Below are 21,473 nucleotides of genomic sequence, written 5' to 3'. Positions count from 1 at the left end.
CAGGCCAGGAGTCTAAGCACAGACTAATATAGAATTAGCATCGTCTAATTTCTAAGCAGTCTTACTTCCTAGCTTTGCTTTGATTTTGATGCTCATGTTTAACTTACTTGAAATGACCATGCTGTTGAGTTGAGGGGCTTCTGAGCTGGGAGCCTCTTTCAGCCTCACATCCCTGGGACACAAAGCTGGCCATCAAGCACTAGCAGATGTCACCTGAGTGGGGGCATCTAAAGCCCCCCATCATTTGCCTAACTTTGGTCGACTTAACAAACCTCAGGTAAAATTACTGGGGCTTTTACAGGGAAAGTGAAGCTTTCTTAGCGATGAGAAACATTTCTCATCTCTAAGCATTTCTTAGAGATGATGAAATGAATGAGAATATCACACAACAGCACAAACCCCACAAAACACCACTATGTGAGAACCACTGCAGAAGTGATTTCCAGGCAAAGTAAAAGCATGAATCGAGTAAGGAAGCCTTCTTTTAGGTGTCTTGCCTATATTTACATCCTTCATCCCAGTGACCACCTTGTGACCTAGTAGATACAGTAATTATTTCCAATTCACCTAAGAGGAAACTGAGGCATGGCAAGATTCAGTGCACAGCCCAAAGTCTCACCCAGGTGGTAGGTGGTGGAGCTGGAAACTGAGTAACTCTTTGGCTCCAAGGACCATAGCTCTCATTATTCCACTCTCATTTTGAGGGGAAACTATGTCATCATCAGGGGACACTTACTTTATCACCATCCTGGGGAGGAGGAGTAAAGGGAAGGTGACTATGAGGGTCCCAGCACCCTGCTTCTGGCAGGGTGAGTAAAGCCAAAAAATAAAACATACCCTTTCCCTCACTTGAATGAAAGGAGGGCTTCTCAGTCTTCCAGAAAGGACTGCAGCCGCGAGGACCTGCTAAGGAGGGCCCCCTTTCCACCCCACTTCCACTCACCTACCCACCTTCACTTGGGCCCCCGAACCCAGACAAGAGAACCTGCAGCCCTCGGCAAGCTCTGGACCCTGGCTTCCATGCAAAGACGAGAAATTAACCAGTTTGCAAAGAATGAAATTTGGCCCGTGGAAGGTGCCTGCAGCTGGCGGTTAACACCAGCAGTAAGAGGATCAACTCCTAGTCTGTTGGCTTAAAAAGGGGGTGGGGGTGAGAAGTGTGCGCGCTCCCTTTTACCCATTCACGTTAGTTAATTTGGATGATAAGGGTTCGTGTTTAATCCCTTTGTGTGCCGCTGAATATAGTGAAATCGACAACCCCTGCGAGGGCACTGGTGCGGCTGAGCAACCTGCGGGAGGGTACTGGTCGTGTCCAATCTGTCCTGAAGTAGAAAAGAAACGTCATGAGGAGACTGAAAGCAAGACGGAGAGGGACACCCTTGGGGTGCTCCGTAAAAACCCAGCCCCACACCTTCCAGGCTGCAGCAGGTGGGCTGCTGGCTTCCTGGAGGCGCAGCTCCCCAGACCAGCCTCTGCGCCCTAGGGGCTCCCCAGGTGCCACTGGAGAGCAGGGCTCCCCCAGCCACCTCTGCTGAGGACTAACGACACCCAAAGGGAGAGCCCGGCCCTGTCACAGTCTAGAGAGAACTTAGGCAGAAAGGTGGGGAGCAGAAAGGGAGGGAAAGATATGTAAGGAGAGGTCTCAGTTGTTCTCAACTGGACCAGATTAGGGAAAAAAAGGGAGAGCTCGCTGGCTCTAGAGCAGGTCATAAAACAAAAACCATTTTTATAGTTTCCATCTGCAACAAAGCTCACCCCCCACACCACCCACGGCCCTCAAGCCGGGAGCCCCCAGAGTGCGGGTGGGTTCCTAGGCAGCTCGTGTGAGCCGGGTCTGGCGGCGGGGGAGGAGGCCCCCGGCTGCTGGGCCCGGCTGCCCGCAGAGGCGCAGGCGGAGCGAGTTCCCAGCCACCGCCACCCCCCTCCTTCCCCACGGGCCCGTCCAGCAAATTTCCTCCCTCGTTTCGGTCTGTGCCTTCCCTCCCTCCTCCTCCCCCGATATATTCGCTCTCTAAAACCATAAAAAAGAGATCAACTTCCCTAACTTCACGGAGCCCTTTTCAGTGACAAATATTGATGCCCAAAGTGTCTGCGCTCTCCCGCCCCCAAACGTTAAGAAAAGGCGCCCGCGAAAGGGGGACATAAAAAGTTAACAATGCTGTGAAAATATGTTTGCAGAAAATAGACAATCGTTGGATTAAACGTATTCAAGTATGAAATAATGCCTTTTTGTGTCAAAACTTGGGCGATGGGCGGGTACAAAAGTTCCCTGTGGCAGCGACTTGCTCCCTTTGTGAGCCGTGCGCTTTGGCGTCTCCACTTGGGCGCATTACTTAGAGCCCTCTAAGCGCGATTGTTTCTCCCTTTCTAATGACATTTACCGGATCAAAACATGCTGTTAATTCGATCAGAAGGCTTCACCCTCCCTGACAAAGCCACAATAATTTCTCCTGAAGTTTGTTAAATTGACCAAAATTAGGCAAATGAATAGGGGTCTGTAGGCGCCCCCTCTCGCAGGTGACGTCGCATAATGCTCGCCGGGGCCAGCTGCATTCCCCCTTTTCTTCTCAGCCCACTCTTCCCCGTGTTGCCCCCAATCCTCCCACCACCCCCTCACACACACACACACACACACACACACACATACACATACACACACACACACACACACACACGCCTGCCTGTCTTTCCTCCCCCACCCTCTGGCATTATTAAAATTTAGCCCAATGAAACTATTCATACTTTTCAATGGACATTTTCCGTATAGGATAATAGGCTACAAATTGAGCCTCTTCCCCCCGCGAGGAGAGAGCCAGAGGGAGGAGAAAAGAAAGGCAGCGATGTGGTCAGGCAGTGGGGGGAGCGTCGCGTGCCAAAGACCGGCGGGAGGGGTGAGGCGAGGCGAGGGCCTCGTGTGCCAGCGGCAGCCCCACACCTGCCGGGATGTCCGGACAAATAAAGCGGGGTAAACAAAAAGGGGGGAGGTGGACGTGTCACCAAGTCGTGTGAGAAAAGCCTGGGAACAAACGGGGCGCCTCCGTCTCCAAGAGCTCTCCCTTGAACCCGGCGGAACAGCCTATTAAAGGCTTACTTAATTACTTTAATGACTCTGGACAGGCTTTAAAACGCACTCGGAGCTGGGACTGTGGGCTTGCTGGGATTTGTAAACAGGCAATCGTGTGAGACTCAGCGGTGGGACTAAAGGAGGCGACACTGTTTTGTGAGGTTCCTCGCCCCCCGGTGCCCACAGCCGCTGCGCCCCTGCGCTCGCTCACCCGCCGGCGCGGTTTACCGCCTCTTTCCCACCCGGGCTGTTGCCATGCAAATATTATTCCCCCCGCCGGTCACGTGTCCTTTGAAGGGCCACGTGGATTAACAAAGCTGATCTGCCCCCAACTCTCCCCCCTCGGCTGCTAATTTTTTTTTTCTCTTAACTTAAAAAAAAAACAAAAAACAAAACCGATCTTGAATGCATGCATCCCCCAAACGCAGCTCCCCTAATCCTATGGAATAATTCAAGTCGTGAATGCACTTGGAGCCCTAGATGACCGCTTTATAAGGCAGACCCTCGTAGTTGGGAGGCTACAGTCTACCTGGAACACTCGAGGAGGCACACGAGGGGAAAAGCGGACGGGTGCCTCGCGCCACCGCCTCTCCCGACGACGCGTATTGATCAGAATGTCAGACAAGCTCAAGGAACGCAAAGTGAGTCGGCTGAGTCCAGATGGCTCTTGCGCCTTCTGGGTGGGGGTGTCTAACTCCCAGAGCCACCACCTGGCTGGACCGACGAGCCGGGACGTGGTCACACAGGACTTCTCCTGGAGAGGAGTCCTGAGTGGTTTGGGAAGGGAATGAGGATAGCTAGAGGGGACTCCACCATCGGGGTGGAGGCCACATCTGGAAGCTGGTGGCCACCTCCCCATGGCCCTGGTGTGACCCCGCAGAGGTTAGAAGCGGAGTGCATCAGCACAGGTGCGAGAGGACAGAGCTCAGTGACCCAGTGGGGGGACAGGGGCCTGGGGCGACTCCCTGGGCAGCACTGAGGGGTGGCAGACGGCTGTGCCAGCCGTGCCTTTGATGATTCTCTGGGCAAAGACATCCTAAACGGACAAACCTCTGTTCTCAGAGAACCCCCGTTTCCCACAAAGTGATAGAAAAGCGGAGAAGAGACCGGATTAACCGCTGTTTGAACGAGCTGGGCAAGACGGTGCCCATGGCCCTGGCGAAGCAGGTAATGTTGGCAGCTGAGAAAACGGTGCTGGCGCTGGGGATCCTCTGATGCCGGGAGTCTGGAGCTGGAGAGGGCCGTAGGTGCGGGCTTCCTGCCCGGGGCCCTGAGCGCTGAGTTGAGCCCCAGGAGGCCCTGGCGCAGATCCACAGTGGCGCCCCCTGTTCGGCTGGATGGTCCCCTCGGGTTAAAACGGTGCACCCAGCCTACCCAGGTTAGCCCGCACCGTCTGGGCCGCTTCCAGGAGACTTTTCGTCCTTTTCCAGAGTTCCGGGAAGCTGGAGAAGGCAGAGATCCTCGAGATGACCGTGCAGTACCTGAGAGCCCTGCACTCCGCCGATTTTCCCCGGGGAAGGGAAAAAGGTGGGCAGGGAGTGTGCACCACACAGAGCCCTGCGGGTGGCAGCGGGAGTAAATCGGTCTCTCAAGGTCTCCTCTCTGGATGCTGCAGGGACGGGGCCCCGAGTCCTGAGAAAGCTAAGGGGGACTGGAGAACAGGGGTCTGGGGATACAGGTTCTGAGGCCTCCTCTCAGGTGGGGAGGAGTGAGGTCAGACGCCTAAGGAAATGGAGGTCGCTGGCTTGCGTTTTTTCCAGTCTCCAGGCTGGAAAGAGAGGGGCGGGCCTCGAATGGAAACCGGCCAGAAAACGTGATGGGAGGGGCTTGGCACCTGCCTTAGGCTCCGGGTCAGGAAGGGGCCACTCACAGTTTTCCCTTTCTCCGTTTTCCTTGCCCCTCCAGCAGAGTTGCTAGCAGAGTTTGCCAACTACTTCCACTATGGCTACCACGAGTGCATGAAGAACCTAGTGCATTACCTCACCACCGTGGAGCGGATGGAGACAAAAGACACCAAGTACGCGCGCATCCTCGCCTTCTTGCAGTCCAAGGCCCGCTTGGGCACCGAGCCCGCCTTCCAGCCACTGGGTTCGCTCCCCGAGCCGGATTTCTCTTACCAGCTGCACCCAGCGGGGCCCGAATTCGCGGGCCACAGCCCGGGTGAGGCGTCCGTGTTCCCGCAGGGCGCGGCGCCGGGACCCTTCGCCTGGCCGCACGGCGCGTCCCGCAGCCCCGCGCTGCCCTACCTGCCCAGCGCGCCCGTGCCGCTCCCGAGCCCCGCGCCGCAGCACAGCGCCTTCCTGGCGCCCGGGCAGGGCCTGGACCGCCACTACCTGAACCTCATCGGCCACGCGCACCCCACCGCCCTAAACCTGCACGCACCCCAGCACCCCCCGGTGCTCTGACGCCGACAAATCCGCAGACTGCTCTGCGCTCTGGGCACTGCTTGGGAGAAACACTGTATATTGTACAAGTGTAAATATTGTGCTGGGAAAAAATAAAAAGCTGAGTGGGGGAAGGTCAAAAGCGAATTCGTCTTCTGAAGGACCTCCCCCCTGGCAATAAAGGCTTTCTGAAAGTCCCAGAGAGACGGATTCCTTGTTACCTTTGCTCTTCTAAAACCCATCCCCTCCGAGGGGTCTCAGGCACAAGGCCGATGCTGGCTGAGGTGACGACCTCAGTTATTTGGGTGCGGAAAGGGATGGGTCGCCGCGCAGGGACGGAGGAGGCGGGGAGGCCAAGTGGAGGAGGCGCTTCCAGGCTGGCTTCGCGGTTCCACCCGGGCTCCAGACCTGCCTCCTCCTCACGCGCACCTTGGGTATTTGCCTGGGAGAAGGGCGGATGGGAGGCCCAGGGCCCACGGCTCTCAAAAAATACAAATTGAAGGACCCTCTCCAAGCTGGCTGTGGCAAACTTTCTCCAGCTCCCACCTGGGCGCGCTTCCCTAATCCGAAGGCCCCGGACGCGCGCGCACGGGCGCGCGCACCAGCTGCCTGCTGACGGGGAGCGCGGGGAAACCCGGGCCTGTGGGATGCAGCGACTAGGTTTACAGCCTCCACCTGTCTGGTTAAAAATATATAGAGGAGGTGGCTTCCGAATGCGGCTTAAAAACAACATCCGATGAAGTTCATCTTCGGACAGACAACTGTCTTTCTGAGCGCCTGAGGGCTCAGAAAGCTGAAGTTGCCCTTAGCGCACAGATCAACTCAGCTTCGGGGCGCTAGGCGACCTGGTGAGAGGCTGGCAGCGACTGGGTGGGGAGACGCGCTCCCCTAAAGGATTGTTCGCTCTGCCCATACCTACATCCAGCCACTGGGACGGGACTGAGATGCTGGGTTCCTGGTGAGAAAGGCTTCTCCGCCTTTTTCCGGGGGAGGAGGATTTAAACTTTCTTGCTCCACCCAGAAGATAGGAACGTTTGGGGTTTAGGGAAGAGTTGGCTAGCGATCTTTAAGGGGCTTGTAGTTTTCACTGACAGTTGGATCTGCCTTCCCCACAAAACAGCGGTACATTTACAATAGGAGCAAACTGAAATTAGGTTTTTCTAGGACCCAAAGAGCAAAATGAGCCTCATTGTTGTTTTAGGTTAACAGGTAAGATGTACAAGGTATTTAACCCATTAAAGTCGTGTTTGTGAGAATTTAAAAATTTTCTTCCACTGATTTTTTTTCTTTTTTGTTCCCATTCCTTGTGATGCCCTGTAAATAAATAACTCGAAATTATGTAGCAGGTTTTCCTGTTTCCTGAGGCCATTTAGCTGAACTAGGATGATCTGTCATAGCTCAGATTAGCTGGACTACAATAATTAACTTATTCCATTTCTGTGGAGAGGGTTTAAGGGAGCTCTGACCTAGACTGTTTACTAAGGTCATGGAATAGGATGACCACAATTTATAAACCATCAAACTTGATTACACAGAGACAGGAGGACCAACACACACACACACACACACACACACACACAACCACTTCATTATGTTGTCCATAAAGTGAAACTTAAATACCAGGTTTTGGGGGCAGGAAGAATCTATGAACATTAGATAAGGTCCTTCAAGTCAGGCGTTCTTGCACTGCATGTCAGTATAATGCTTACCTAGAAAATGTAAGATGCAAACTAGTATCTCTTCCCTTATGAAACAAAAGTCAGTGTAAGACCAGGAGGCCATTTGGGTAACAAATATGCATTGAGCAATATGGGGTGAAAACAAATTATGCAGCAATGGGAGAATGCATGGTGCCTATTATTGGAACACATGTCTTACACCCGTTTTTATCAGCGCTGGATACAGAATATGAAGAAGGCCTTTCAGGCTTTTTTCTCTGAGCATTAAGCCAATCTGAATTCCCTTTGGTAGTGAAGCACTGAAGATATAGTGTTACCCTGGAAATATAAATTATTAATAGATTCAGTATTTTTGTCACTTCTCAACTGTTAACCAAATTAGACAAAACTTTCTTTTGCTAAGTAGATTTTCTCTTTGGGATTAGCTTTGGGAAAGCACAGGCCACGACAGTAAAAAACTTCGGTCATTTACATATAATTTTGCAAACTTCCACTGGCCCATGACAGTCTTTGTACCTCAAATGTTGGTATTCTTGATTTTTTTTTCCTTTCTCATTTAACTGTGGAGGATAAAACCCTGCTTTGGATTTACAATGACTTTAGGATAAAAGTCTCCCTCCCCTTTCTCTCCCTCTCCCTTTCTGTGTGTGTGTGTGTATGTGGTGTCTTTTTCTGAAACCTTCATCCAAAGTTCCAATTCTCTAGGCTTGGCCAAAAGTCAAACTTTGCAAAAGATTAAAAATGTCACTACAAAATGGAATCGATTTAAATCAGATTGTGACTTTAATGTGTTCTTCCTGTACTTTCTGTGATGACACATTACTTCCAGCCTCTGTCCCAAACCCCCCGCCTACTCCCCACTCTGTCTGAGTCTCTTATACCCAATCCCTCCACTCTTTCTTTTAAGTAAGTTGTATAGTAATGGTTTCCAAGAGACTCAACCAAACCCAGAAATAACAAAAAACAAAAAACAGTGAGTTTGGCTGGAGGTGACCCATTGTGATGCTTCTGAAAGGGGCAACCTCTTGTTTCTTGGGCTTCATCCTTGAGTGGACAAGAATAAAAATAATCATCCCCATGAAATCAAAGGTTTTCTCCAGAGGCTTGAGGAACAAAGCTGTGCTGGTGCTTTGGGTCAGTCCCTGGGGCTCTGTAGGGCTACAACTAGGCCCTTTGAGGCCCTCCAGCCACCCCAGTAGAAAGGGCAGTAATACAGAGCTCACTTGTGCTTCCAAGCATTATTGAACAAACACGGCCGAGTACCAGTGGGGGCCCAGCAGTCTGGCCTGCTAGAGACCAGGCAAGAAAGGTGGAAAAGCAGCCATGCAAGTGCCCACCTGACCCCACAAAGGCACGGGATGCCTAGGAACATGGTAATGGGTATCACACAGAGTAACACACCAAGAAAAGTAAGGCGAGATGGGGCAGGTAGTAGGAGCTCAATAAATATGTGTGGAATGATACTGTTACAGGGAAGAACTGACTCCATCTTGGATCTGTCTCTTATACTTTAACCTCTGCTTCCTGCTGCTTTTGTTCACTAAAAGGATACTGTCCACACATAATGCCCTGCCTTGGGGAGCCCTGCCCCTCTGCCTGAATGTTAACCCAAAATGCCTTTGTTCAGGACCCAGTCTACCTGTGGATGGCTACAGGAAGGAAGAAATTAACACAGTCCATCCCTGGAGCAGGCCATTCCAGGAGATATTTGCAAGATTAATGGCCTTTTTTACTGTACTTCCTCACCCTTCCCTCTGATCTATAAAAGAACCTGGCATTCAGATCCCAGTAAGATGGTTATTTTGAGACATTAGTCTGCCATTTTCTTCCTCTGCTGGCCGAATATAGTCATATTCCTTGCCTCAACACCCCATCTCTCGGTTAACTGGCCTATCGTGCAGTGAGCTTGGACTCAGTAACAACATCCTAGTGCTGAAGCTCTTGGATTCTACACCTCCCCTAGGCCTTTTGTTTCTGGCCCAAAGGCCCCTCTGTGCTTCAGCAGAGACCAGAAAGTACTCATACATCCACCCAGAAATCTCTCGAACAATCTACACACACTCTATCAGACAGGGCAATGTCCCTGCCTTTGACTAGAAATTCTACCTTGTGCTCTGGCAGCAAATGACATGCTTGGCCTGCTTGATTAAGGCAGTCAACTCTTCCCAAAGGCTCAAGCCAGGATCTGAATTCAAAATTAGCCTGATAAGAGCTCTGCCCCTTTCACACAGGCAAGATCCAAGACAGGGCTGAGTCTATTCCACTCTCCTTTTTGCACCATTAGTTGTTCAGACTACCTGGGTTTGCATCCCAGCTCTGCTGCTTACACTTCTGGGCAAACTGCTAAGTCTCTTTGCATCTGTTTCCTCATCTATAAAAATAGAGATATTAAATGTGCGTATAGCCTCATAGGATTGCTAAGAGGACTACATGAATTGGTATACTCCAAGCCCTCGACAGAGTGTGTGGCCCACAGTGAATGTTCACTAAATGCTAGCTATTATGACAATTGGCTGTTTCTCTCTCCCTTCTCCAAAGAGTCAGATCTTGGGACCACCTCAAACTAAAAAACAAAACCTCAAGGCAAATCACAAAAAAAATCTTGAATCCCAGGGCTCTTAAACCCCAAGGCTTATTCTGATACAAGAGTAACATTCTTCATTTAGGGCAAGTGGGGGTGGGGCTCAACTTCCATTCCATAGTCCATCTGAAGGCTCTGAGCCCTATTCTGAGTTTTGACTGAACGCTGTTCTCCTGCATTGCAGGCAGATTCTTAACCATCTGAGCCACCGGGGAGGCCCGTGACTGGTTGTCAGAGCCCCTAATAACATTGGAACACTATCTCTTACATTCTTTCCAATACAGAAATCTGGCTTTATGTTACTTTGTGACAGCTTTTTACACACACTTCTGTATTCTCTCTCAAAGTACACATTCTAATGACTATTAATGTACACACACTGGCTGTTATGGATTCTTTTCTGGATTGTGGAGTAAATAAATAAACTGATTCAGTATTCCTTAAATACACTTACTTTGGCAACTTTATGTTCTTCTCAGCATTCCCCCCATTTTTTCCTATTCTAGGCTTTTATCCACCGTATTTGTCACCTGTTTGCTCCACTCCTGGCTCCAGACTCACTCCCTGATGCAGGTGAAAGTACAGCTGCAGACTCTTAGCTCCCTGGGTCCGGACCCCTCACTCTCACTCACTTTCTCACGTGACCCTTATTTCTCATCCTCTGCAGTTTTCTGATTGCTCAGCTCCCCATATCTGATTGTCCATGTACCTATGGTCTGGTGTAAGAATGATCTCCCTGTGTGTGTGTCCCACGTGGAAAGGTATTACTAGGGTAACACTCTCAACACCTCTTGGCGGTCCTTTCACATTCTTCAGCTAGCCCATTGGAGAGTTCAGACGTGGATCCAGGTACCTCACCTCAGCTCCTTTCTCTTTGGGCGCCAACCTGCCCAGAGGAAGCAAGCAAGCATTCCCATCTGAGCTGGCTGGTAGATTTTGAGCTCTTCCAATGCTTTTGATGGGTTTAATTCTAAGGTGAAGTGCTGCAAGCCCACTCTTCACACACGGATGTCACATCCTCTAATCAGTCACAAAATAGACATGTTTTTCCTCCACCTGACACCTATATCTACATCCTAAATGAGCACAGGTAGGAGGGGAAAAAACGACTTTTATTTATTGTATGCTCTAAAACCGCAGAACCTGGGTGCCTATATGTGTGCAGTCAGGAAGGCAGATACACATATACGCCTGTGTGCAGCAAGCAGTGCAGGCTTAGGAGTGGGCACACAGGTGGCTGCTGTGTCCACAAGTGAGTGTGGAAGGGACGAACTGGGACCAGAGAAAGCAGCAGACCATGGAAGAGAATGGCTAAGTTAGAGCTTGAGGGACTCGACTGTTTCCGGATCACTTGGAAGATAAGAAGCAATCTTTATGAAGGTCTGCAAATCTGTCCCATTATTATCACCAGCAAATCCTCTGTACAGTGGGAAGAGCTGCAGCAAAGCAGAAGAGAGGCAGCAGATAGCATTATGTTGATTGGAGGTGTGGGAGATAACAGGAAAGTTGCCCAAACCACACCATGGGGTGGGAGACTTGGGCAGGAACTCTGGGCTGAGCTATATAGAAATGGTGCAAGGGAAAAGAACCTCAAGGGAACTGGGAATTTGAGTATTTTTGCTGTGCCCACCTGGCCTCATTTATTACATTTAGCTTAAAAGCATGAGTCAATAAAAATATTAGTTAAAGCTTTATAAATATGATGAAACTTTCTTGCTACAATATTGCTAGGAGCCTTTTTGCAATGTTTGATGGAACAAAAGTAAGCCTCCTCTATGGTTGTTCTGTCGTAGGCTTATCAGTGGACATCTTCCACAGTAAAACACTTTCATTTCTACCCAGTAAGAACAGAACTTTATTTTTTTACATTAATATGATTTCTATTTTATATTTATGTCAGACTATATAAATCTGTGATCCAGCCTTGTTATTCTTTCTAAATATAATGGAAAGTGTAGTTAGTGAAGAAAAACTTCGATATGGGGTAGCCCAGGAGAGGAACCTGGTGGGCCACAGTCCATGGGGTTGCAGAGAGACACGACTGAGCATGCATGCACGCACGTGGAGAGGATGCACACAGTCTTAGGACTACAAGCTACAATGCCTCTCTCTACTTTCCAATGTATTGTGTGACACATACATGGCAGCAACAGTAACAGTTGTAACCTGTCGAGCAGTACTGGCAGGAAGTCTGGGGGAGTCACTTCTGGGTACTTGGAGAAACTGTTTGGAAAAAGTCAAATTGGAGGAGTCAAATTTATATTCTGGCCATAAGCAATAAAAGCTTGAAAAAGTCCTGATTTCACAAACCCTTTCTACTGTGATGTACAGTAAAGATGTAGATAAGGATGCAATTGAACCATCCCTGAATTACATAATAGCTCAGTAGAAAAGACAAGAGCAATGAGGATACTGTCAAATTATAACTGAATAATATCTATCATGACTCTGAGCCCTAGGCTGATGGTGGTCCAAACATATGTGGTGAAGGGAGGCTACAGGGGAAGGATTTTCACTGCTGTATCATTCTTTTCAGAGGGAGAAATTGAGCTAAGAATTTCTTAGAATACTATAGAAAAAATGGAAAAGTTCTGAAACTACTGAAAGTAGCATTGTGCTATCTGTTTCCCTTTTTCCTATCTTTCTCATCATGAAGAGAACATTTATCAGTGAGACAACACTTTCAAATCTTTTCAAATGCGTATTATCAAAAGAGACACCAAAAAGCTGAATATGCTTTGGACATGAGGGAATTTAGGAAACAGTAATTTCCAAGAAGCATCAAATGACCTTCTGTGACAACAAGAACCAAGTGATGTGGGTAAAGAGAATATAGGCAGAGTTTATGTTGCACCTGATGGTGGTTTTTCAGGCATCAGATATTTGCTATGCTTTGCAAACTTCTTCCAAAACAAATCTGTAGTCTATTTTTCCATATAACCCCCAGTCACACTTTGACAGGACATGATAAACCTCATCTTCACTAAGGAGGAAGCTGTAGAACTTAAGAACTGATCTGAATTCTGGGAAGGAAAGGCAGCCCTACCATCAACACTCAAGTTTGCAAAAAGCCCTCTGTAGGCTCTTCTAGTCACCCTGGAGTAGAGAAAAGTACTGGACAAATAAATTCTTCCTCCCCAAATGTTTAAATACATCAAAGCATAAATGCTTCCTCCCTCTGCTTCTCCCCTTTTTTTCTCAAACCACCCGCATTCTACTCGGATCACCAACTGTTTTTTCTCTTATGGGGTAGGACACAGTTATCCTCCAGGTTTCTTTTGAGGCTCTGAATCTAGACAAAACCATGCCATGCAATGCAAGGGACACCACTAAGGCCTTGTTTCTGGATCTATCCTCTCCTCCAGGTAGACTCACAAGCTGTGTCCCCTTCACTCACCACTACGCCTTGACCAGTTTCTCACCCTTCTCCTAACTACACATCCAAACAGACATCAAGTCTTGTGAATTTTACCTCCTATCTCTTGATCCATTCATTTCATTCCTTCAGTTCAGTTCAGTTCAGTTGCTCAGTCGTGTCTGACTCTTTGCAACCCCATGAATCACAGCACGCCAGGCCTCCCTGTCCATCACCAACTCCCAGAGTTCACTCAGACTCACGTCCATCGAGTCAGTGATGCCATCCAGCCATCTCATCCTCTGTCGTCCCCTTCTCCTCCTGCCTCTAATCCCTCCCAGTATCAGAGTCTTTTCCAATGAATCAACTCTTCGCATGAGGTGGCCAAACTACTGGAATTTCACCTTTAGCATCAGTCCTTCCAAAGAAATCCCAGGGCTGATCTCCTTCAGAATGGACTGGTTGGATCTCCTTGCAGTCCAAGGGACTCTCAAGAGTCTTCTCCAACACCACAGTTCAAAAGCATCAATTCTTTGGCCCTCAGCTTTCCTCACAGTCCAACTCTCACATCCATACATGACCACTGGAAAAACCATAGCCTTGACTAGATGGACCTTTGTTGGCAAAGTAATGTCTCTGCTTTTGAATATGCTATCTAGGTTGGTCATAACTTTCCTTCCAAGGAGTAAGCGTCTTTTAATTTTATGGCTGCAGTCACCATCTGTAGTGATTTTGGAGCCCCGAAAATAAAGTCTGACACTGTTTCCACTGTTTCCCCATCTATTTGCCATGAAGTGATGGGACCAGATGCCATGATCTTTGTTTTCTGAATGTTGAGTTTTAAGCCAACTTTTTCACTCTCCTCTTTCACCTTCATCAAGAGGCTTTTTAGTTCCTCTTTACTTTCTGCCATAAGGGTGGTGTCATCTGCATATCTGAGGTTATTGATATTTCTCCCGGCAATCTTGATTCCAGCTTGTGCTTCATCCAGCCCAGTGTTTCTCATGATGAACTCTGCATCGAAGTTAATAAGCAGGGTGACAATATACAGCCTTGACGTACTCCTTTTCCTATTTGGAACCAGTCTGTTGTTCCATGTCCAGTTCTAACTGTTGCTTCCTGATCCGCATACAAATTTCTCAAGAGGCAGGTCAGGTGGTCTGGTATTCCCATCTCTTTCAGAATTTTCCACAGTTTATTGTGATTCACACAGTCAAAGGCTTTGGCATAGTCAATAAAGCAGAAATAGATGTTTTTCTGGAACTCTCTTGCTTTTTTGATGATCCCTTCAGCCACAGCCAAACACCAGGCTGTCAATGACCCTTTTCAACTTCAAACCAATCTCCCAGCCTCCACTTCTGCTTTCTTCTAATTGATTTTCAGCATCCCAGCCAGAGTGTTTTCCGAAAACACAAATCTAAAATCGCCCGTTTAGAATTATTCAATGCCTGCCCTCACTCTTAGGAAAAAGTCCGAGTTCCTCGTCAGGCCTTCCACTGTGGTCCCTGTGTACTTCTCAGACCTCACTGCTTGACACTAACTACCCGACACTCAACATCAGGCACACTGACTTCTTTCATTCCTCAGCTGTCCAGAGCTCTCTTTTACATTGGGCTATCATGAGTGCTGCATTTCAAAGGCAAAGGAAAGTTCAGAATACCTTTTCCCTTAGGTGACTGGTCAGTACCCTGAACCTGACTCTTCTCTAATGAAAAGCTGATCTTCATTCTCAGGTGAAGGGAAGTGCATCTTTGCAGCAGTATTATGCCCATTCATACGAACCTGTCTCTGAAATGGCTCCAGAAATTCTAAGTGTAAAATACTGAAAAAATTACAGGTGGCCCTTGAACACAGGTTTGAACTGTGCAGATCCACTTGTATGTTGATTTTTCCCCCCCAATAAATACATAGTACAGTACGACCCGATCTGCAGCTAGCTGAATTCAAGGATGTGGGACTGAAGAAATGAAGGGCTAACTATAAAGTTGGATGTGGATTTTCAACTGCATTGAGGGTCAGTGCCCCTAACCTCCAAGTTGTTCAGGATCAACTGAACATGAAATATATATTCTGGCCTTTTTCTTTTTCCTGGACTTTTACAATCAAATGATATCATTATTTGACATTAAATATTATCAAGAGGCAAGGTGATTGAGAACATGGGCTCTGGAGCTAAACTGGAGGCCTGGTTCTCCCACTTTGTTCGTATGGCCTTGAAAATTATTGAACAGCTCTGGGCTTCAGTTCCCATCAGTAAATGGAATGATCGTACCCATCCCATAGGGTGGATAGGATAATTAACAGGAGAGACTGGCCAATAGTCTGTAACCAGTAACTTAGCTAGCATGACTCAAATCTGCATGAAACTGCTGTATAAACTTAATCGATTTCTTTTGAAACTGCTATTTAATTCTTGAAATAAGAGTTTATCTGGTTAATTTATTGCCCCCCTCCTTTTTTTTTAAACCAGTCTTAATCTTTTCTGCATCAGAAAAGACATCAAGAATGGAAGAAAGGTAGAAAGAGATCTTTTTTTAGGAAGGAATTTGCTAGGGAATCAGGTACAGTGACAGCTCCAAAAGGTCTGAACAGACTTCAGGCAGACACCTGGTGGGAACAGCGCTAGGGGATTCGGCTTAAAGCTGCAAACACACTGCTTGAGGTGGGCTTAGTCAGGCTAATGGAAATGAAGAAGGAGCTAAGTACCCCAAAGGTGCTCCTTGATGTCTCCCCTGCCTGGCCCAGTGTTAGGGACTTTTACACAGTTACTCCATTTATTCTCCACAAACACCTCTGCCGTAGGAAATATCACCCTCAATGTTCAGATGAGGTCTAATTTGGAATTTGTCGAAAGTCATGTAACAATTTTGCAGCAAAGCAAGGATCTGAGCTGTAATAGGTTTGCTTCGCAGTTCAGTGCCCTTTCTTCTATAAAACAACCCTCACAGTCACTAACATTTTCATACTTTCTTGGAACTGTATGATTTAGAGCTAAGTTTAGGAATACTCCTCATTTCTTGGATAAAATTCTCTTCTTGTATAGTCCTCTAGGACCTCAAAGCTGGACAGTTGGATGTCCCAATTTATGGTCTCTAAAATGCAGATTTAAAAAAAAATAACGTAACTTTAAAAAGCTAATTACCAAAATCATACATGCTTATTAGAGAAAACAGAAGCACATCGCAAAGTATAAAGAGGATAGAAAATACCTATAGGGCTTCCCTGGTGGCTCAGTGGTGAAAAATCCATTTGTCAATGCGGGAGACACAGGTTCAATCCCTGGTCTAGGAAGATCTCACGTGTCGCAGAGCAACTAAGCTCATGCACCACAACTGTTGAGCCTGTACTCTCAGTTCAGTTGCTCAGTCGTGTCCGATTCTTTGTGACCCTGTGGACTGCAGCATGCCAGGCCTCCCTGTCTATCACCAACTCCTGGAGTTCATTCAAACTCATGTCCATTGAGTTGGTGATGCCATGCAACCATCTCATCCTCTGTCATTCCCTTCTCCTCCTGCCTTCAATCTTTCCCAGCATCAGGGTCTTTTCCAATGAGTCAGTTCTTCACATCAGGTGGCCAAAGTATTGGAGTATCAGCATCAGCATCAGTCCTTCCAATGAATATTCAGGGCTGATCTCCTTTAGGATGGACTGGTTGGATCTCCTTACAGTCCAAGGGACTCTCGAGTCTTCACCAACACCACAGTTCAAAAGCATCAATTCTTCTGCACTCAGCTTTCTTTATAGTCCAACTCTCACATCCATACATGACTACTGGAAAAACCATAGCCTTGACTAGACGGACCTTTGTTGGCTGTATTTAAAAGTGTATATTAAAAGTGACTCACCATTTTAATATGCTGTCTAGGTTGGTCATAACTTTTCTTCCAAGGAGTAAGCATCTTTTAATTTCATGGCTGCAGTCACCATCTGCAGTGATTTTGGAGCCCAGAAAAATGAAGTCTCTCACCATTTCCATTATTTCCCCATCCATTTGCCATGAAGTGATGGGACCAGTTGCCATGATCTTAGTTTTTTGAATACTGAGTTTTAAGCCAACTTTTTCACTCTCCTCTTTTACTTTCATCAAGAGGCTCTTTAGCTCATCTTCGCTTTCTGCCCTAAGTGTGGTATCATCTGCATATCTGAGGTTGTTGATATTTCTCCTGGCAATCTTGATTCCAGCTTATGCTTCCTCCAGCCCAGCATTTCTCATGATGTACTCTGCATATAAGTTAAATAAGCAGGGTGACAATATACAGCCTTGACGTACTCCTTTCCCAATTTGGAACCAGTCTGTTGTTCCACATCCAGTTCTAACTGTTGCTTCCTGACCTGCATACAGATTTCACAAGAGGCAGGTCAGGTGGTCTGGTATTCCCATCTCTTTCAGAATTTTCCACAGTTTATTGTGATCCACACAGTCAAAGGCTTCGGCATAGTCAATAAAGCAGAAATAGACATTTTTCTGGAACTCTCTTGCTTTTTCGATGATCCAGTGGATGTTGGTGATTTGATCTCTGGTTCCTCTGCCTTTTCTAAATCCAGCTTGAAAATCTGAAGTTCTTGGTTCACGTACTGTTGAAGCCTGGCTTGGAGAATGTTGAGCATTACTTTGCTAGTGTGTGAATGCTCTAGAGTCCGGGAATCCCAGTTACTGAGCCCACGTGTCACAATTACTGAATTCTACATGCCACAGGGCCCACGCTCCACAGCAAGAGAAGCCACCGCAATGAGAAGCCCACTCGCCACAACTAGAGAGCAGCCCCCGCCCAACCCCAACTAGAGAAAAGCCCAAGCAACAGCGAGGACCCAACAGTCAGAAATGAATAAATAAAATTATTTTTAAGTATTTTTTTAAATCTATCTACAATCCCACCATGCAATATAAGCACATTTTTTGATGTTTCCTTAAAATGTTTCTATGTACACACTAACTTTTAAATAAGTTTTGAACAGTTAATACATTTATATAGTACAAAATGTTAGAAGTACAAAAGGATATGCAGTCAAAAGTCTCCCTTCCACCTCTGTCCCCAGTCCTCAGTGCCCTTCCTAGGCAGCAATCACTATTATCAGTTTTATACATCCTTTAAAAGATACTCCACGTATACACACAAACTGAACACTTTAAAAGTTCGTTTTTTAAAAAGATGGTACATTGTCTTTTGTGTAAATAGAAGTATGTACCAGGAGTTTCTTACTCTCTAGATCCGACTCACCCTGTCTCCTTCAGTAGCCACGTGTCCGCCCAGCACTCTTCACTCACCTTTGTTCAGCTCGTTGCCCGAGCCAGTCAAAATCACCTTAGAGCCTGCCTTCTGCCAAATGCAGTGTGAGAGGGATCAAATTCTTGAAACTTCTTCTTCTGAAAGCATTCCTCAAATAACCTCACCTAAGATGAGAAACTGTAAGAAGCTGAGTCTCTCTTCAGCAAGGCTGCACATAGTTCACTTTGTGTGATGTTATGTCACCACTCTCTGTACAACCTCCTTCCAGTAAAGGAAGTCTTTCCAAGGGTTAGTAAGGGTTACTGGATCTAAATAACCTCTATCTGACCTCTTTTAACTATCTTCTAAAATGCTTGTAATTTCCTAAACTTGCCAGGCTCTCTTCTACCTTTGCATATGCTCCTTCCTCTTTCTTCTAGAAACTCATTCCACCACCATCCCAGCCTCCTCATCTCCCTTCTTTACCTAGAAAATTCCACCTTCCCTTCTAAGATGAAAACTTTTTCTGATACCCCATCTCCCTATCCCAATCTCATTAGGCACTTCTGTGTGTTACTCATTACACTTGTGCAAAACCCCATCATTTATTTGACAAATACCTATTAAGTGCTTATACCTGCCAGGGACTGAGGAAACAAGGAGTAAGGCAAGTGATGTCCTGGCAGCAGTTACACAGTCTAATGGAAAAGAAATTAGGCAAGCAGTTATTAAAGTATGATAAATGCTAGAGAGAAACACTCAGGGTGCTGGGGCAGCAGGAGATCTAGAGCAGAGCCTCCCAAGTGGTAATATTTCAGCTGATGCCTGAAGGAAGTGTAGGAATTAACCAGGTGAACTGGGGGTGAAAAGGAAGGAAGGGGGCTCCAGGTAGAGAGAACATCTGTGTGAAGCTCAGAAGTACAAATGAGAAACTTTGGAGAGTTCACAGTGGTCCATATGGCCAGTGAATTGTTTTAAGACTCGGTCAGATGTGCCTTTTAGGGAAGACGGCTCTGGTTTCAGTGTGGAGAAGGAACTGAAGGGGAGTAAAACTAGAGAGACCAGAGTGTGTAGCACTTACACAGGGTTCCTTTATAAAGAGCTGAAGCCAGTATAAGTTTCTTTGCAATTCATAATGCTGCATCATTTTCAGTGGCCTACTTGTTTCCGAACCTTCTAAAAGAGCTCTAGGTTATACTCACCTTTTTTAGCACCATAACCGAGTGGAGGATAGCCCAGAATAGGGACTCAAGAAATGTCTATAAAAGACAAATGGTAATACTTCCTCAGAGTAACCTAAGCTCTAAGATTAGCTCTTTTCTTGTTAAATTGAATAGAGTCACACAGAATAGAATCTCTTACTATTAAAACAATAGCATTTTCATTAAATAAACACCAATCTCCAAACTTGAAACAAGTATAATCTACAGTAGTGAAAGCAACACAAAGATCTCACCGCAGGTAATAGCTTGTAGGTAGCCACTGGAACTGATCTTTCTGAAGACAATGTTTGACATGGAAATCAATAACAATGACTTCAGGAATGTAAATTATCTATGCATAAGAATGAAGGTCTGATGAGTTGCATTGCTAAATTATGATGAAAGGATTATAAATGTTAGAGAACAGATTAGAGACAATAACATGTTTAATAAGAATTGAGCATGTTTTAAAAATCTTTTTATTGTAAAATTAAATATACAGAAAACTACATAGAGAAAATATTACTTTAGTGATTTAAGGTGAACACACTTGTATTAATAATATGACAGAGGTCCGGAAATAGAATTTTGCCATCTCCATGTAGCTCCATCACAATCACAATCCCTTTCTCCCCAAATAAGTAACCATTATCCTGACTTTTACAGAAATCACTTTTTTGGATTTAAAAAAAAAAAAAGTTTTACCATCCAAATGTGCATCCCTGGACAATATAGTTTTTGTCTAGCTTCTTCAAAAACATTTGATGCCTTTTAAATCTCTTTTAAGCTCCAGCTTCTCCCTCCATCCTTCCCACTTTCTTCCCTGCCAGGAAGCCCAGGCTGTCTGAGCTGTAGTTCTGCAGGGACTGGATGTTGCTGGTAGTGGACTCCTGAGCAGCTCATGGGCTTCCTGGCTTCTCTCTCCTGCAGCTGGATCCAGAGACTAACTACACTAGACTCAGGTTTGATCTGTGATTAAAAAAAGCACTTCTAAAAAACGGCTCACATTTCACCGTTAGTCCCTTCAGAACTGTTCCCAGCTCTGGCTCTCTGCATGGCTCTCCACTGCATTCTGCTCTCAGCTGCCAGTCATGGAGATGCTCCTGTGTTTACACACACCCTTCTTTGGGCTCTAATTGCTCCCTGAACTAATCAGTTCTTCTGAGAAAAGTGACTAAAGCTCTCACTGCTTCAGGCCGAAGCCTCCCTGGCCCACTGGGTTGGAAGTTTCCAGTCCAGCCTATTAGCTGACACCCCGCCTACAAAGCTTCCTGGAATCGAGGGACCGCCTCTCTTCCTGCACTCAAATACACCAACCTCTTCCTCATTTATTTCCCAAGTATTACTTTCAATCATATTGAAGGGGGAAAATGCCTTTAAAATTTCAACTCTTCCAGTGACCTAATTTAAAATTCTGAAGTGTAGTTTTTATGTCACCTTTTATCTTCTGAAGGCACTTTGTCCCTAAGGGATTTGAAACAACACAATAAATTACCCATCACTGTCACCATCATATCCTATCATCCAGCTGATCAGAAACAAGTTTGATCATGGTAATGGAAAGCTTAGACTAGGCATCCTAATAGTCAAAATTTTTGTAGCATTATTCTTTGAAGAATTAAAAGTACCTTAGCAATTCATTTTTCCCAGGGTGAAATAATAGATTGTTTTTCAGATCAGACTGAGCCACACAGTCATTTATGCCTAAGATGGCAACAACATATCATTTAACTAGGCACTTTCCTCTCTTTGTCGCCTAAACATGCAACCTGGCATCAAAATCTTAAATTCTCCCGTCTTTCTCCATGTCCTCTCTGACACTCTCATAGTCCAAGCCACTATTTCTCAGCTGCAATATTATCACAGTTTCCTAACTGGTCTCCCAGGCTACACTTCGGGCTCCTCAAAATCTCTTTCCACACAACAATCTGCATGAGCTTTTAAAATGAATTTAGATTGTATTTTCCTTCTCCATTCATTACTTCTATAACCTCTCATTCC

The 21,473-nt window shown here is 46.4% G+C and overlaps 1 protein-coding gene across 2 annotated transcripts; it reads left to right on the top strand.

Annotated features, from left to right (window-relative positions):
• The first annotated feature begins 3,678 nt into the window (after positions 1 to 3,678).
• HELT (helt bHLH transcription factor) lies at positions 3,679 to 5,469 on the top strand. 2 transcript variants are annotated; one of them, XM_005909316.2, is made up of 4 exons: positions 3,679 to 3,705; positions 4,127 to 4,231; positions 4,495 to 4,591; positions 4,973 to 5,469. In XM_005909316.2, exons 1-4 carry the CDS (start codon positions 3,679 to 3,681, stop codon positions 5,467 to 5,469), a joined length of 726 nt encoding a protein of 241 aa, XP_005909378.1. The 2 variants fall into 2 exon arrangements, with proteins under 2 accessions (XP_005909378.1, XP_005909377.1); XM_005909315.3 differs by having other exon boundaries at positions 4,970 to 5,469.
• Positions 5,470 to 21,473: the final 16,004 nt, after the last annotated feature.

This window comes from Bos mutus, chromosome 27 (genome assembly GCF_027580195.1).
Source record: "Bos mutus isolate GX-2022 chromosome 27, NWIPB_WYAK_1.1, whole genome shotgun sequence".
Lineage (NCBI taxonomy): Eukaryota > Metazoa > Chordata > Mammalia > Artiodactyla > Bovidae > Bos > Bos mutus.
Note: the sequence above shows the minus strand (reverse complement) of the source record. Positions and strands in the feature narration are given on the sequence as shown.

Excerpts from the sequence above, each read along its gene's own strand:
- HELT (XM_005909315.3), top strand. The coding sequence starts at position 3,679 with ATGTCAGACAAGCTCAAGGAACGCAAA. Across the intron at positions 3,706-4,126 it reads ACAAGCTCAAGGAACGCAAA|AGAACCCCCGTTTCCCACAA; the intron begins GTGAGTCGGCTG and ends CTCTGTTCTCAG. Across the intron at positions 4,232-4,494 it reads CCATGGCCCTGGCGAAGCAG|AGTTCCGGGAAGCTGGAGAA; the intron begins GTAATGTTGGCA and ends GTCCTTTTCCAG.